Source organism: Opisthocomus hoazin, chromosome 19 (assembly GCF_030867145.1).
Source record: "Opisthocomus hoazin isolate bOpiHoa1 chromosome 19, bOpiHoa1.hap1, whole genome shotgun sequence".
NCBI classification, from domain to species: Eukaryota; Metazoa; Chordata; class Aves; order Opisthocomiformes; family Opisthocomidae; genus Opisthocomus; species Opisthocomus hoazin.
In genome coordinates this window covers 11,366,016-11,378,481 of record NC_134432.1, presented here as the reverse complement: position 1 = coordinate 11,378,481, position 12,466 = coordinate 11,366,016, and the positions used below count along the sequence as shown (strand labels likewise).

The following is a 12,466-nucleotide window of genomic DNA, read 5'->3' as shown; positions in this document are numbered from 1 at the left end:
GGACGCTGCTCCCACCGGCCTCCAGCTCCTCCGGCAGAGCATCTCTTGGGTGGGCCAAAATCCCCCCCCTCCCCGGGTGGCCAAAATCCCCCTGGATTTTTCTGGGTGGGAAGGTCTGTTGTTTTCGCCGGCCGCGGGAGCAGCTTGCTGAGGAGGAAGGCAGAGCGGCGGCCGCGGGCGCGATGGGTTTAGCAGAGACCTGGAAGGAAAACGCGGCTGGGAGGGGAGCGCCGGCCTCCTGAGCTACCCAGCAGCTGGACGGTGGCGGAAACAGCTGGAACAGCTGGAACCGCTGGGATGAGGGAGGGTGGCTGGGTCACGGGCACTCCCTCAGGTATGGGAGGCTCTGGGAGGGGGCTCTGTGCCTCAGTTTCCCCACCCGGGAACCAGGCTGAGGTTCTGAGGCTGGATGAGTTGGGGACAGCGTCACTCGGCAGTGTCACAGCGTGGGAGTGGGGACCCCCGGGCACACCACAGGCCCCGGCAGCCGGCTGGGCCCCCGGGAGGCTTTTTCTTGTGAGAGAAGTTTCAAAAAAATTGTTGGTGGCCAGGGGACTTGTACCAACCCCCCCACCATGCACATGCACACAGAATCTCTACATTCATACATATATATATATCCATATATATTTGTTTTTTGCAACCAAACCTGAGCCTTTTGAAGCAGAAAAATGTGACGTTTGAGGAACCTGGAACTTTTCAAAGGCTTTGCTGAAAAACCTAGAAAATTTCAAGGAAGAGGAGGTGGAGAGAGGCGGGAGGTGGCCCAAAGCCTCGTCCCTGGGTCCAAAAGCAACTTTTTCCTGTAAAAAAAGCAAACCTAGTGATGGAAATGGTGCACGGTGCTGCCGGCCGCCCGGCACCAGGGGAACGGGCAGGCGCTTTTCCGGGCGGGATGCTCTCGGGCCTGACGTCGGCTCTGTGTCACAGGTACCACCGTGGGTGTGCGGAGCCATGGGGACGCCCCGAGCCCCGTGGGGACACCCCGAGCCCCCGGGGACCTGCCACCTGCCTGCCGGTCCAGCTCCTGGGGCGGTCACAGCTCGGTGCTAGCAGCGTGGCGGGGATGGAGGTGCTGAGCCGCAGCACAGAGCTGAGCAGGTCATCACCCCGAGGACCAGGCAGTGGCTGCCCTGGCAGGTAACCTCCATTTCCACCTTCTCCCCCTGCTTACTTGTGAATTTTTATCTTTTTAATCACTGCACGGTTAAAGCTGCTTGCGGGGTGTCCCCTGGCCCACCGCAGGCTGCGAGGGTCCGTCGGGAGCCCCGTGGCAGCCGGGCTGTGGGCAGGAGGCGGGTGGTGAGGCTGGCTGCGAAGGCAGGGATAATTCCAACCCCAGCTGAGCTTGCGAGGCCGGGCGTGGGGTGCTTCAGCCCTCGGCCAGTCCCAGCCCAGTGCATCGGTCTGTGCCTCAGTTTCCCCATGTCAGGCTGCAGGCAGCCCCTTCCCCTGCCCGCCCCAGGCTGGTGGGGCTGCGGATGGGGCAGTCTCTCCTCCCCAGTCCCCCAGCCCAGGGCCGGGGCAGCGGGGCTGTGGCTGCGTGCAGGCGGTCACATCCTGCCAGGGCAGGGATGCTGCATCCCTGGGGCGGGGGACAGGGGGGCTGAGCACACGGCGGGGTTTGTTTGCTGGGAAACAATTACTGGCGGTGGCCAGGGGTTGGTCTTGCTCACGGAGCAGCACCCCAGGGCTGGCCCCAGCCCCGGCCAGGGCTCGTCCAGGCTGGGCCCACCCCCAGTCCCGGAGCGGTGCGGGGTGTGAGGGCTCTGTGGGGTTTCACAGCAGGCTGGGACCTGCCCTGCTTGGCCTCGCTGGCATCCAGGGCTCTGAAATTCCTCTTATATCCGGCACTGAAATCCCGCTCAGCCCTTCCCGGCTGCTGGGGCAGGGCCGTCTGTGACCCCCCAGGAGGGGATGGAGGGATGGGGGGATGCAGAGAATCAGGGATGCAGAGGAGCAGGAATATCCTCCTATATTGCAAGGATATAGGGGTGGAGGGATGCAGGGATGAAGACAGGAAGGGTCGGAGGGATAAAGATGGAAAGGGATGGAGGGATGGAGCGGTGAAGGGATGTAGGGATGAAGGAGGGCAGGGATGAAGCGATGTAGGGGTGAAGGGATGCAGGAATGTGGGGGTAAGGGGACGCAGGGATATAAGGGCGAAGGGATGGAGGGATGGAGGAGGGCAGGGATGCAGAGATGGGGGATGTAGGGATGGAGGAGGGCAGGGATGGAGGGATGCAGGGATGTAGGGATGGAGGAGGTCAAGGATGCAGGGATGGGGGGATGCAGGGATGGAGGAGAGCAGGGATGCAGTGATGTAGGGATAGAGGGATGGAGGAGTGCAGGGATGCAGGGATGGGGGGATGTACGGATGGAGGAGAGCAGGGATGGAGGGATGCAGGGATGTAGGGATGGAGGAGGGCAGGGATGGAGGGATGGAGGAGGTAAAGGATGCAGGGATGGAGGGATGGAGGAGAGCAGGGATGCAGGGCTGCAGGGCTGGGGGGGCTGCAGGGAGCACATGTGGGGCTGCAGAGGCAGCGAGGGGGTGGTCCCGGCACCCCCCCCCCCCCCCCCCCCCCGAACGCCCGCCCCCGGCTGCTCGCGCTGCTGCGGGCCGGGCCGTGCGGGGGCCGGGAGGTGGCAGCAGCGGCCGCGGCGGAGCCGGGCGGGGGGGGCGGGGGTGGTGATGTCCCCGCGGGACCGCGCCAGCCGCGAGCTCTGCGGGCATCCCCCCGCCCTGCCGCCCTGCCTCCGGCTCAGTCCTGCCCGGGGGCGGGGGGAGAGGGGCTGCTCCCGCCCAGCCCTCCGGGGGGCCGCACGGGGGGGGGGGGGTGTCCAGGCAGGGGGGGGTCCGGGCACGGGGAGGGTCCGGGCACGAGTGGGGTCCGGGCACGGGGGGCGTCTGGACACGAATGGGGTCCGGATACGAATGGGGTCTGGGCACTGGTGGGATCCGGACACGGGTGGGGTCTGGGCACAGGGGGGGGGTCCAGACACCGGTGGGATACGGGCATGGGGGGGGTCCGGACACGAATAGGGTCTGGATACAAGTGGGGTCCAGATACGGGTGGGATCTGGGCACGGGTGGGGTCCAGATACGGGTGGGATCTGGGCACGGGTGGGCTCAGCTGTGCCGGGCTCCTGTGTTCCTGCCCTCTCCCGCAGCCCCCCCGCATCGCCCGGGAGCGCCCAGCCGCGCTGGCACGGAGCCCTTCCCGGAATGCTTCTCCGAGCTCGGGCTGTGAACAGTTTTCCTCTCCTTGCAGCCGCCGTGGGGGTCCCCGTGTCCACCCCCACCACCCCGCGTTGCTTCTTGCAGGTGCTGCCGGGTTGTTCACCCCCCGACCGACTCACTGCACCCCACCGCAGCCCCCCGGGGGTCCCCCAGCAGCAAGGGGATGACGTGGGGAGCCAGAGAGAGCAGCCGCCGGCCGGACCCTTGCCCCGCTGCGGGTGGGCACAGGTTGGGCCCTGCATGGCCACGGCCCCTCGCCAGGCTCCAGTGCCACCGCGGCGAGGGGTTCCGGCCCCGCTGGTGGGGTGTGTGGGGCGGCTGCCCCCCAAGATGGGGCCTCTTCCCAGCGGCGGCAGCCGATGGCTGAATGTCTGGGGCTTGTGGTTGACCAGCGGGTTTGGCCGAATGTCCCAAAGGCACTGGGGCTGCCGGCGGCTCGGCCACGTCGCAGACATGGCTGGGGGGGCTGCGGAGGCCAGACGTGGGGGGCAGGCCTGGCTGGGACACAGTTTGGTGGGGTGCAGGCCTGGGCCTGCAATGGGGGAGAGCCAGGAGCCCCCCTGGCCATGAAAACCCTTGGCCATGAGCCCCCCTGGCCATGAGTCCCCTGGCCATGAGTCCTCCAGGGCCACTTGCCCACCCATCCACTTCCCCACCACCCACCCATGCCATGCTGGGCACCACGGGGGACCCTGAGCTGGTGGGGGACCCCTGGGGATGCCCAGGACTATCACAGCCACAAAAACCCTTGGCCATGAACTCCCCTGGCCACGAGTCCCCCCCGGCCACGAGTCCCCCCCGGCCATGAGCCCCCCCCCGGCCATGAGTCCTCCAGGGCCACTCTCCCACCCATCTGCTTCCCCACCACCCACCCACGCCGTGCCGGGCACTGTGAGGGTCCCCGAGCTGGCAGGGGAACCCCCAGGGATGCCCAGGACCATCCCGGGGGGACTTCGAGGAGGGGGTACCGGCGGTCTCCCCTGGCCTCTCCCCCCCCACCCCGGGCCGTGTGCTGTGCGGGTCCGTTTACCGACCCCGTCACTATTTAACGCAACCCAACCCCCCCCCCCCCCCCCCCCCCCCGCCGGGGCTGGCGGCGGGGCCGGGCCGGGGGCGGGGGGTGCGCTGAGCGCGGCGGGTCTCAGCCCGCCCCTTCCCCGCCCGCCGCCGCCATGGGCTGTGCGGGGCCGCTCTGCGCCCTGCTGCTGCTGCTGGGCACCGGCACCGGGACCGGGACCGGGCCCCCGGCGGGGCCCCCCCGCGTGGTGCTCGCCCTCCTGGCCCGTAACGCCCAGCACTCGCTGCCGCACTGCCTGGGGGCCCTGGAGCGCCTGGATTATCCCGCGGGGAGCATCGCGCTGTGGTGCGGGAGCGGGGACCCCGGGGTGCGGGGGGATGGAGGGGGCTGGGGGGGAGTGGGGACCCCGGGGGGAGGTGGGATGCTGGGGTCACGGGGATTCGGGGGTAACGGGGAGCTCCGGGGGAATGGGGATGCTGGCGGGGGGAGTGGGGAGCGGGGGGTGGTCGGGACTCAAAGGGCAGTGGGGGGAAGGGGAATGGGGAGCTGGGGAGGGTGGGGGGACTGGGGGCTCGGGGTGATGTCGGAGTAACGGGGGTCTCGGTGGAGGGAATGGAGATCCGGGGGAATGAGGGGGGGCAATGGGGACCCTGGGGGGGCCGGGAAGAGGGACGCTGGTGGTAACACCCCCGCCAGCCCCAAAGGGTGGGGGGTGGCCCTGTCCCGGGTGTGGGACCCAGCAGGGACCCGGGAGGGGCAGGACCCCCACCATTCCTGTCCCGAAACTGTGGGGCTGGTGAGGGAGGGGCTTAGGGGGATTCTGTGTCCTCAGGGACAAATGCTGCCTCCCCCCTCCCTGCAGGGCTCGGACCCAGCCCCCCTCCCGAAAGACACCCCCCAAACCCCCTTTTACTGTGCTGGGGGGGTGGGGGTGGCTGGGAGAGGAGCCCCCGGTCCCTCTTCCTTGCTCCTCCACCGCCGCCATCGCTCACTTGAGCTCCTCGGAAACTTTTCTGCAGCTGCTTTTGGGGGGGGGAGGGCGAGGCGGGGGCTGGCGGGGAGGGGGGTCCTGGCAGGGGCGGCCAGGCTGGGGTGGGGGGCAGATGCCAGCAGTGGGGGAGCAGGGGGTCCTTACCTTTGCCCCCGGAGCCCCCGGCCGCAGGGCCCTGCGGGGTGTTTCAGGAGCAGCTGCCTGCGGAGCTGGGGGGGGCACAGGTCCTGCCTTGTCCCCTGTGTCCCAGGGCGTCCCCGTGACACCGGTGCCCAGGGTACAGCTCGGGGCTCTTTGGCAGGTCGAGGGTGCTGGAGGGCGCGGGGACTTGGGGGTCGCCCCAGTGCGGCGTGGGGCTCAGCCCCCTCTGTGCCGCGGTCCCCGAACATCGTCGTGAGGTCGGGCGGGAGGGCTGGGGATGGCGGCTGTGCATGGCAGGGGAAGGTTTGGGGAGGGGGATTTTTGCTGCTGGGGGCCCTTCCTCCGGCTGCTGGAGCCGTGGGGCGCAGCGGGGTGCGCAGGCTGCTGTGGGGTGCTCAGGGTGTGCGGGCGGCGGGGGGGGCCGAAGCTGCCGTGCTCTGGTGCGGTTCATGGTGGGCAGCTGCAGGGCTGGGATGGGGAGGGCTCGGCCGGGGCTGCTGCCAGGCTGCAGGGATGGGGGCTGAGAGCCGGGGGACAGCCCCGCCGGCGGCGGCACCGGGAAAGAAATTACCCATTTGCCTTCCCATTCCTGCCAGCGCAGCCTGGGTTCCTTCACATTCCGTGTTACGTTCCCGAGCGAATCCATTGCTGGCTCAGCCTCTTGGCCCTGGGAGCGTTCCTAGTGTGGGGAGGGGGCCGTGGTTGTCCCTTTGGGGGGGGGGGGCCCAAGAGGGTCTGGACCCCCCGGGGCTGACGTCCCCTCACCCCAGGTGCGCGACGGACCACAACTCGGACAACACGACGGCGATGCTGCGGGAGTGGCTGGGGGCGGTGGGGAAGGACTATCACTCGGTGGCCTGGAAGGAGCAGGAGGAGCCCAGGTGAGGCTGGGGGTGCCGGGGGGTGGGCGTGGGCTGCAAGGGACTCCCGGGGCAGCACCCTGCTCCCCGGCCATGGACGCTGCCAGGAGGAGCGGTCGGGGCAGAGCTGGGCTGACTCAGCACCAAGTTTGTGCGTTCCCAGCGAGCAGGGTTAACCCCTGCCTCCCCTCCACCCAGCTCCTACCCCGACGAGCTCGGGCCCAAGCACTGGAGCGAGAAACGCTTCGAAAACTTGATGAGGCTGAAGCAGGAGGCTCTCACCTACGCCCGGGAGCAGCAGGCAGACTATGTCCTGGTAAGGGATGTGGGGCACCGGTGGGGCGGGGGCCGAGGTGGGCGTCCCTGCACCTCCAGGACCTGTGCTGTCCCCCCAGTTCGTTGACACCGACAGCATCCTGACCAACAACCAGACCCTGAAGTTTCTCATGGCGCAGAACAAGTCAGTGGTGGCCCCCATGCTGGACTCGCAGACCTTCTACTCCAACTTTTGGTGCGGCATCACGCCCCAGGTACAACCCCAGAAACCCCAGGGAAGGGGACCCCCTCCATGGTGGAAGAGCCCCCCACCACGGAGCCATCACGCCGGTGTGCCGCAGGGGTTCTACCGCCGGACGGCCGACTACTTCCCCACCAAGAACCGGCAGCGGGTGGGCTGCTTCTCCGTCCCCATGGTCTACGCCACCTTCCTGATCGACCTGCGGAAGGAGGAGACGTCGCGGTTGGCTTTCTACCCACCCCATCCCAACTACACCTGGGCCTTCGACGATATCATTGTCTTCGCCTACTCCTGCCAGGCGGCCGGTGAGGGTGGTGGGGGGCTGCGGGGGTGGTTGGGGGGGCTGCGGTGCTCACCCGTCCCACCCGGCAGGCGCGGAGGTCCATGTGTGCAACCAGCAGCGCTTCGGCTACATCAATGTCCCTGTGAAGGCCCACCAGACGCTGGAGGATGAACGAGCCAACTTTGTGCATCTCACGCTGGAGGCCATGGGTGAGCGCCCACGGGTGGTGGGGTCCTGGAGGTGTCCCCCACCCCGGGGGTGATGGGGACATGGTACCGGTCCCCAGGGCAGGGCTGTTGGCCCCTCTTCCCAGCCAGGGGTAGTGGGCTCCACCGCAGGGGTGTCCCCTCTCTCTGCAGTGGATGGCCCCCCATGCAGCGCTCCAGGCATGTTTCCCTCCTCCCCAAGCCGCTCACGAAAATGGGCTTTGATGAAGTAAGTGCCCAGCAGACCCCGCCGTGTCCCCCTGTCCGTCCCTCTGGCTGCATCTGTCCATGGCAAAACCCACCACGGGCTTTGGCTGAGCCCCCTGTCCCCCATCCCGCGGTGACCGGGCAGGCTGTGTGTGTGCACCCCCGCCATGACAAGATGTTTCCTCGGCGGGGCTCTCCCCTTGCTCCCCAGATCTTCCTCATCAACCTGGTGCGGAGGCCGGACCGGCGCCAGCGGATGCTGGCATCCCTGCAGGAGCTGGAGGTCGTCCCACGGGTGGTGGACGCCGTGGATGGGAGGTGACCGTGGGGGGACGCATCCCTGCTCTGCCAGCCCCCTGGTGTCACCCTGGGGAGGGGACGGGGGTGGCTGGTGGGGACGCCTCACTCATGCAGCCCCTTGCCTTGCAGCACCCTCAACAGCAGCGACATCAAGGTGCTGGGGGTGGACCAGCTCCCCGGGTACTATGACCCCTTCTCCGGCCGCACGCTCACCAAGGGCGAGGTCGGCTGCTTCCTCAGCCACTACAACATCTGGAAGGAGGTACGGGGACCACGGGGTCCCTAAGGGCCACCGGCACGGGGCAGGGACCCCGCGAGCATCACCGCGTCTCTGGAGGTCCTGGGGAGAGGGGTGTCCTGCGGGGTGAGTGGACCCAGCGTGGCCCAGTGCAGTGCTGGGCTGGGTTTCCACCTTTGTCCGCTCGCCACAGATCGTGTCCCGGGGGCTGGAGCGGTCGGTGGTCTTCGAGGACGACGTGCGCTTCGAGGCCGCCTTCCCAGCACGGCTGCGGCGGCTGATGGAGGAGCTGGAGGGGGCACAGCAGGACTGGGACCTCATGTAGGTGCTGGGGCCGGGGGGACGCGGGGCGGGGGTCCCCGGGGCCAGCTCTCACAGCTCGCCGGCCGCCCCGCAGCTACCTGGGGAGGAAGCAGGTGAACGCGGAGGACGAGGCGCCCGTGAAGGGCGTGCGAAACCTGGTGGTGGCCGGGTACTCGTACTGGACGCTGGCCTACGCCATCTCGCGCCGCGGGGCGCAGAAGCTGCTGGCCGCCGAGCCCCTCTCCAAGATGCTGCCGGTGGACGAGTTCCTGCCCGTCATGTACGACAAGCACCCCAAGTAAGGAGCGGGGGTGCGGGAGGGGTGCTGGTGGAGCGGCGTGGCCGTGCCGGCTAGGGAGCATGTGTTTCTTCTCTGCCATCGCCGTCCCACCCTGTTTCTCCCCCCCCAACCCGCCGGTGTTACTCATGCTGGAGGAAAACATCTGTAGCATGAGCTCATCCCCCCCCCCCGGCCGCTGCCTGGCTGCCGGCCGCTGGAAAATGGCCCTCTGCCAGCGTGGAGTGGGGGGACGGCGACGGGGACGGAGCCCGGGCTCGGTGCTGGCTCTGCGCGGGGGTCTTGGCTCCGTGGCGAGCGGGGAGCGGGGAGCAGCCCCCTCTACCCTGGCGGTGAGGGGCTGCGTGGTCCCCCGCCCCTGGTTGTGGGTCTCGGCCCCATCTTGGGGCACCTCTGTGCCCCTTTGCCTGGGCGGGGGTCAGTGGCGAGGTTGTGTCTGGGGAGGGGGAGGCAATTTCTAGGGTGGGCGAGCACCAGTGGCGGGGTGTCCTGGCGGAGGGGGGGCAAAAGCCGGTGGGCAGGATGGCAAAAGAGGGATTAGGTGTGGAAAGGGAGGCTGGAGGTGGACGGGGCGGTGGATTAGTGCTCTGGATGTGAACTGGGAGCAGATGGGAGCCCCGCGCTCGCCAGGATAACGGCACCAGGCAGCCCCGGCCCGCGGCCAGCCGGGGCTGGGCCGGTGGGCGGCTGTGCCAGGGACCCCCTCCGTGCCAGGGACCCCCTCCATGCCAGAGCTGGCCCTGTGCCACCGGGGCTGGTGGGGAGAGATTCGTCCTGTCCCTCCGCAGTCCCTCCATGGTCCCTCCCCAGCCAGGCTCTGCGGGCAGGAGCGGCACAGGGCAGCCCCCCAGCTCAGCTGTCTTCCCTGGACCCCCTCCCCGGTACAGCGTGTCCCTCCCCACCACCTTCCCCAGGTGGTCGGTACGGTTTTCCCAGCCCTTTTTTCTCCACCGGGCCATGCTCCGTAAGCCAATTTCTCCTCTCGGATCTGCTCTGCTTTCCCCAGCGAGGATTACAAGCGGCACTTTGCCCCCCGGGACCTGCTGGTGTTTTCGGCTCACCCCCTCCTGGTTTATCCCACCCACTATGCTGGGGACAGCAACTGGTTGAGCGACACCGAGACCTCCACCATCTGGGACGACGATGCCAAGAAGACCGACTGGGCTGGCTCGCAGAAGAGCATGAGGGACTCGCGGGGTGGTGCCGGCCACCTCCGCTCCACCGCCCGCGACGAGCTCTGACGGTGAGCAAGGCTGCGGGACACGGGCGCGCGGTGCCAGGGGTGGGGGGCAGCGGCTGGCAAGCGTCTCCCTGCGAGCGCCATGTTCAGACTCAAACCGTTGCGCGAGAGAGACGAGACCTTTGGATCCAGGCGGGGAAAGGGGTGGGGACACAGATGTCCCATGTGGGGCTGCACTGGGCTGGAGGGGACCAGGGGACCGGGTGCTGCTGCTCCCCATGTCCGTGTGGCTCCCCAGCCCCTCAAGCGAAGAAGGGACAACGCTCCTTCGCCTCCTGCAAGCCACCCTGGTTTGGAGAGGGCTGGGGGCATCTCGCAGGGGGTTTCACCCCATTGCTGCCCCCCAGATGTGGGTCTCCGTGGGGCGGCCGTGCAGGCAGGCGAGCGCTGGGCCCCACGGCGGCACTGCTGTGGTTGACGCCGGTCAGACTCTCGCAGTCTGAGGCTGCTTGTGCTGGCAGCGGAGCCTCGACCCCCCCACCGCATTCCCACCAGCGCAAACGCGTCAGGGTGGCTCCTGCCTTGGCCGCTGATGTCTGTGTCCTTGCCTCCTAGGGACGAGGGACTGTGACCCGCTGGGAGCACCGCGGACCGGTGGCCTGACCCTGCCCGCTGCCGCCTGAGGGACGCAGCCACCCTGGCCAGGTGCCTCAGGGTCCAGATCTGCGTGCTGAGAATCCACCTGAGGCAGGGTTCGCCCCAGGGCTCCCGGGGAGCCCTCTCCCTGCCTGGTGCAGGGACCGGGGAGCACTGCGCTCCATCTCTGCCCAGGACACGTCTCCAGGACTGCCCTGAGCCATGCCAGCTCCGCCGTCTCCCACCAGCTTGGACTTCGGGGAGCGTTGCTCAGGCCGGGGGCTGGCTCCCGTGGTGGCACACGTGGCCTCCCGCCGCCGACTGGGCTTGTCCCTCACCTGTGCCGTGTCCAGGCTGAAGGCCGGGGAGGATTAAAGCAGACCGTGTTTGAGCCTCTGCGGGGTGGCACTGCCCTGTGTCGCGTCCCAGGGCACACCCCACTGGGGTCACCTCGGAGCTGTGCTGGTGGGGGTCTGGGTTCCCCCAGCCAGGAGCTGCTTCGGGAATGAAATCTGTAACGGGGAAGGGGAGGGAGGAAGGTGGGGTGGGAGAGGGAGACTGGAGGTCTCGCTTGGAGCCCTGGGGGTGAAAAGGTGGGTGGCATTTCCACGGATCTCAGCTCTGCCCTGGGATTGCCGGTGGCAGTGATTTCCCTCACTGGCGCTAGGTTTGGCCTCAGGACTGAAAACCTGACACCAGCTTGAGCACCGAGGTGCGCAGCCGAGTCCCGCTGGGCTCTGGCATCTGTCACCGTCGTGGCCAGCTCTGGAGGCGGGTGTTTGCTTCCCGAGAGCTGGGGCTCGTTTGGTGCCAAACCTCAGCTCCTCAGCAGGGCGGCGTTCGGCTGAGAACTGCAGGTTTCCTGCAGTGGAGGAGCAATTCCCCTAAAAACCCTGGAACTCTCCCTGGTCTGGGTGAGCCAGGGAGATGCCCCCAGAGCCTGGCAGCAGGCTGCCCGTTTGGCCCTGGAGCAGCTGCTGGGTCAGCCCTGGGATGATGGGCTGCTGCCTTCACCCCAGGGCTGGGGGGCTGCGCCCCTCTTCTCCCCGCAGCCTGATGAAGGCGATGGAGCAGCGGGTGGAAGCCTTAGGAGCTGAGCCCCACGGCGGCATGTCCGAGGCCACCACACAAATGCTCCAGGAGAGCATCATTCGGGGCAGGTCCAACAGCTACAGCAGGGACCTCCCAAAGGAAGACAGCCGCTTCCAGGAGATCACACGGGACCTGGAGATCCGAGCGGATCTACTGGAGAACAGGGAGGAGGAGATGGCAAGGGCAGGGCCCAGGCAGCACCGCCATGGGCGCCGCAGCAGGGTGGGGAGGCAATAGAAGGCTGGGGACACCTTTGCTTCCCTGCCTGTCCCCTGCTCGCAGGTAGCCTCAGTGCTACGGGAGGAGCTGGGGACGGAGCAGAGCAAGGCCCGGTGCCAGCTGGAGCGGAGGGAGGAAGCGGCAGCAGCGCTGCGGTACGCACAGCCCAGCAAGGGTCCCGGCGCCTGTTCCAGCGCCCACTGGGATGTGGGCAAGGCGCTGCCCGCGCTGGGGCTCCCCGTGCAGCCGTGCTCATGGGGTGCACAGCTGGACTGGACGTGCCAGCAGAGCCCAGCGCTTTGGGAAGCTGCAGTGGTGGTGGGGGGAGACCCCGCTTCTCGGGCTGCCCTCTCTGCCACGAGACTGGTACCGGGTCTGCGAGGAGGAGCCGGAACTCCAGCTGTTGGGAGCCCCCGGGTTGTGGCTTAAACCCACCTAACGCAAAACCTGCGAGGGCAGCCCTGAAACCTGCTGCAGCTCAGCGGGAGTAGCCCTCGTCGTTCCCAAGATTCCCGGCGACTTGTGCTTGCCACGGTTTCGCAACAAAGCCGAAGCAGTTTTGGACCCTGCGGAAGGTGCTCCCACTGCTCCCCGCTTCCCGCTGGAAGCTTCCCTCCAGCCTAGGCTGGTGGAACAGGGATGGGACGATGGATTTGAGCCACAGAGAGCCAGGGACTGCGCGAGCTTGGCATGAGGCGCAGGGGAGAGGGGCAGGAGCAGGGCAGAGCCAGCG

The 12,466-nt window shown here is 68.0% G+C and overlaps 1 protein-coding gene across 1 annotated transcript; it reads left to right on the top strand.

Annotated features, from left to right (window-relative positions):
- The first annotated feature begins 4,395 nt into the window (after positions 1-4,395).
- Positions 4,396-10,814, top strand: CERCAM (cerebral endothelial cell adhesion molecule). Its single transcript, XM_075439319.1, has 13 exons — positions 4,396-4,607; positions 6,165-6,275; positions 6,453-6,570; positions 6,650-6,784; positions 6,872-7,076; positions 7,144-7,267; positions 7,414-7,489; positions 7,679-7,785; positions 7,897-8,029; positions 8,199-8,326; positions 8,403-8,606; positions 9,613-9,849; positions 10,402-10,814. Exons 1-12 carry the CDS (start codon positions 4,417-4,419, stop codon positions 9,845-9,847), a joined length of 1,767 nt encoding a protein of 588 aa, XP_075295434.1. The 5' UTR covers positions 4,396-4,416; the 3' UTR covers positions 9,848-9,849; positions 10,402-10,814.
- Positions 10,815-12,466: the final 1,652 nt, after the last annotated feature.

Coding starts and splice junctions, on each gene's coding strand:
- CERCAM (XM_075439319.1), top strand. CDS start 4,417: ATGGGCTGTGCGGGGCCGCTCTGCGCCCTGCTGCTGCTGCTGGGCACC. Junction 6,571..6,649: donor AGCAGGCAGACTATGTCCTG/GTAAGGGATGTG, acceptor CTGTCCCCCCAG/TTCGTTGACACCGACAGCAT. Junction 7,490..7,678: donor CGAAAATGGGCTTTGATGAA/GTAAGTGCCCAG, acceptor CTTGCTCCCCAG/ATCTTCCTCATCAACCTGGT.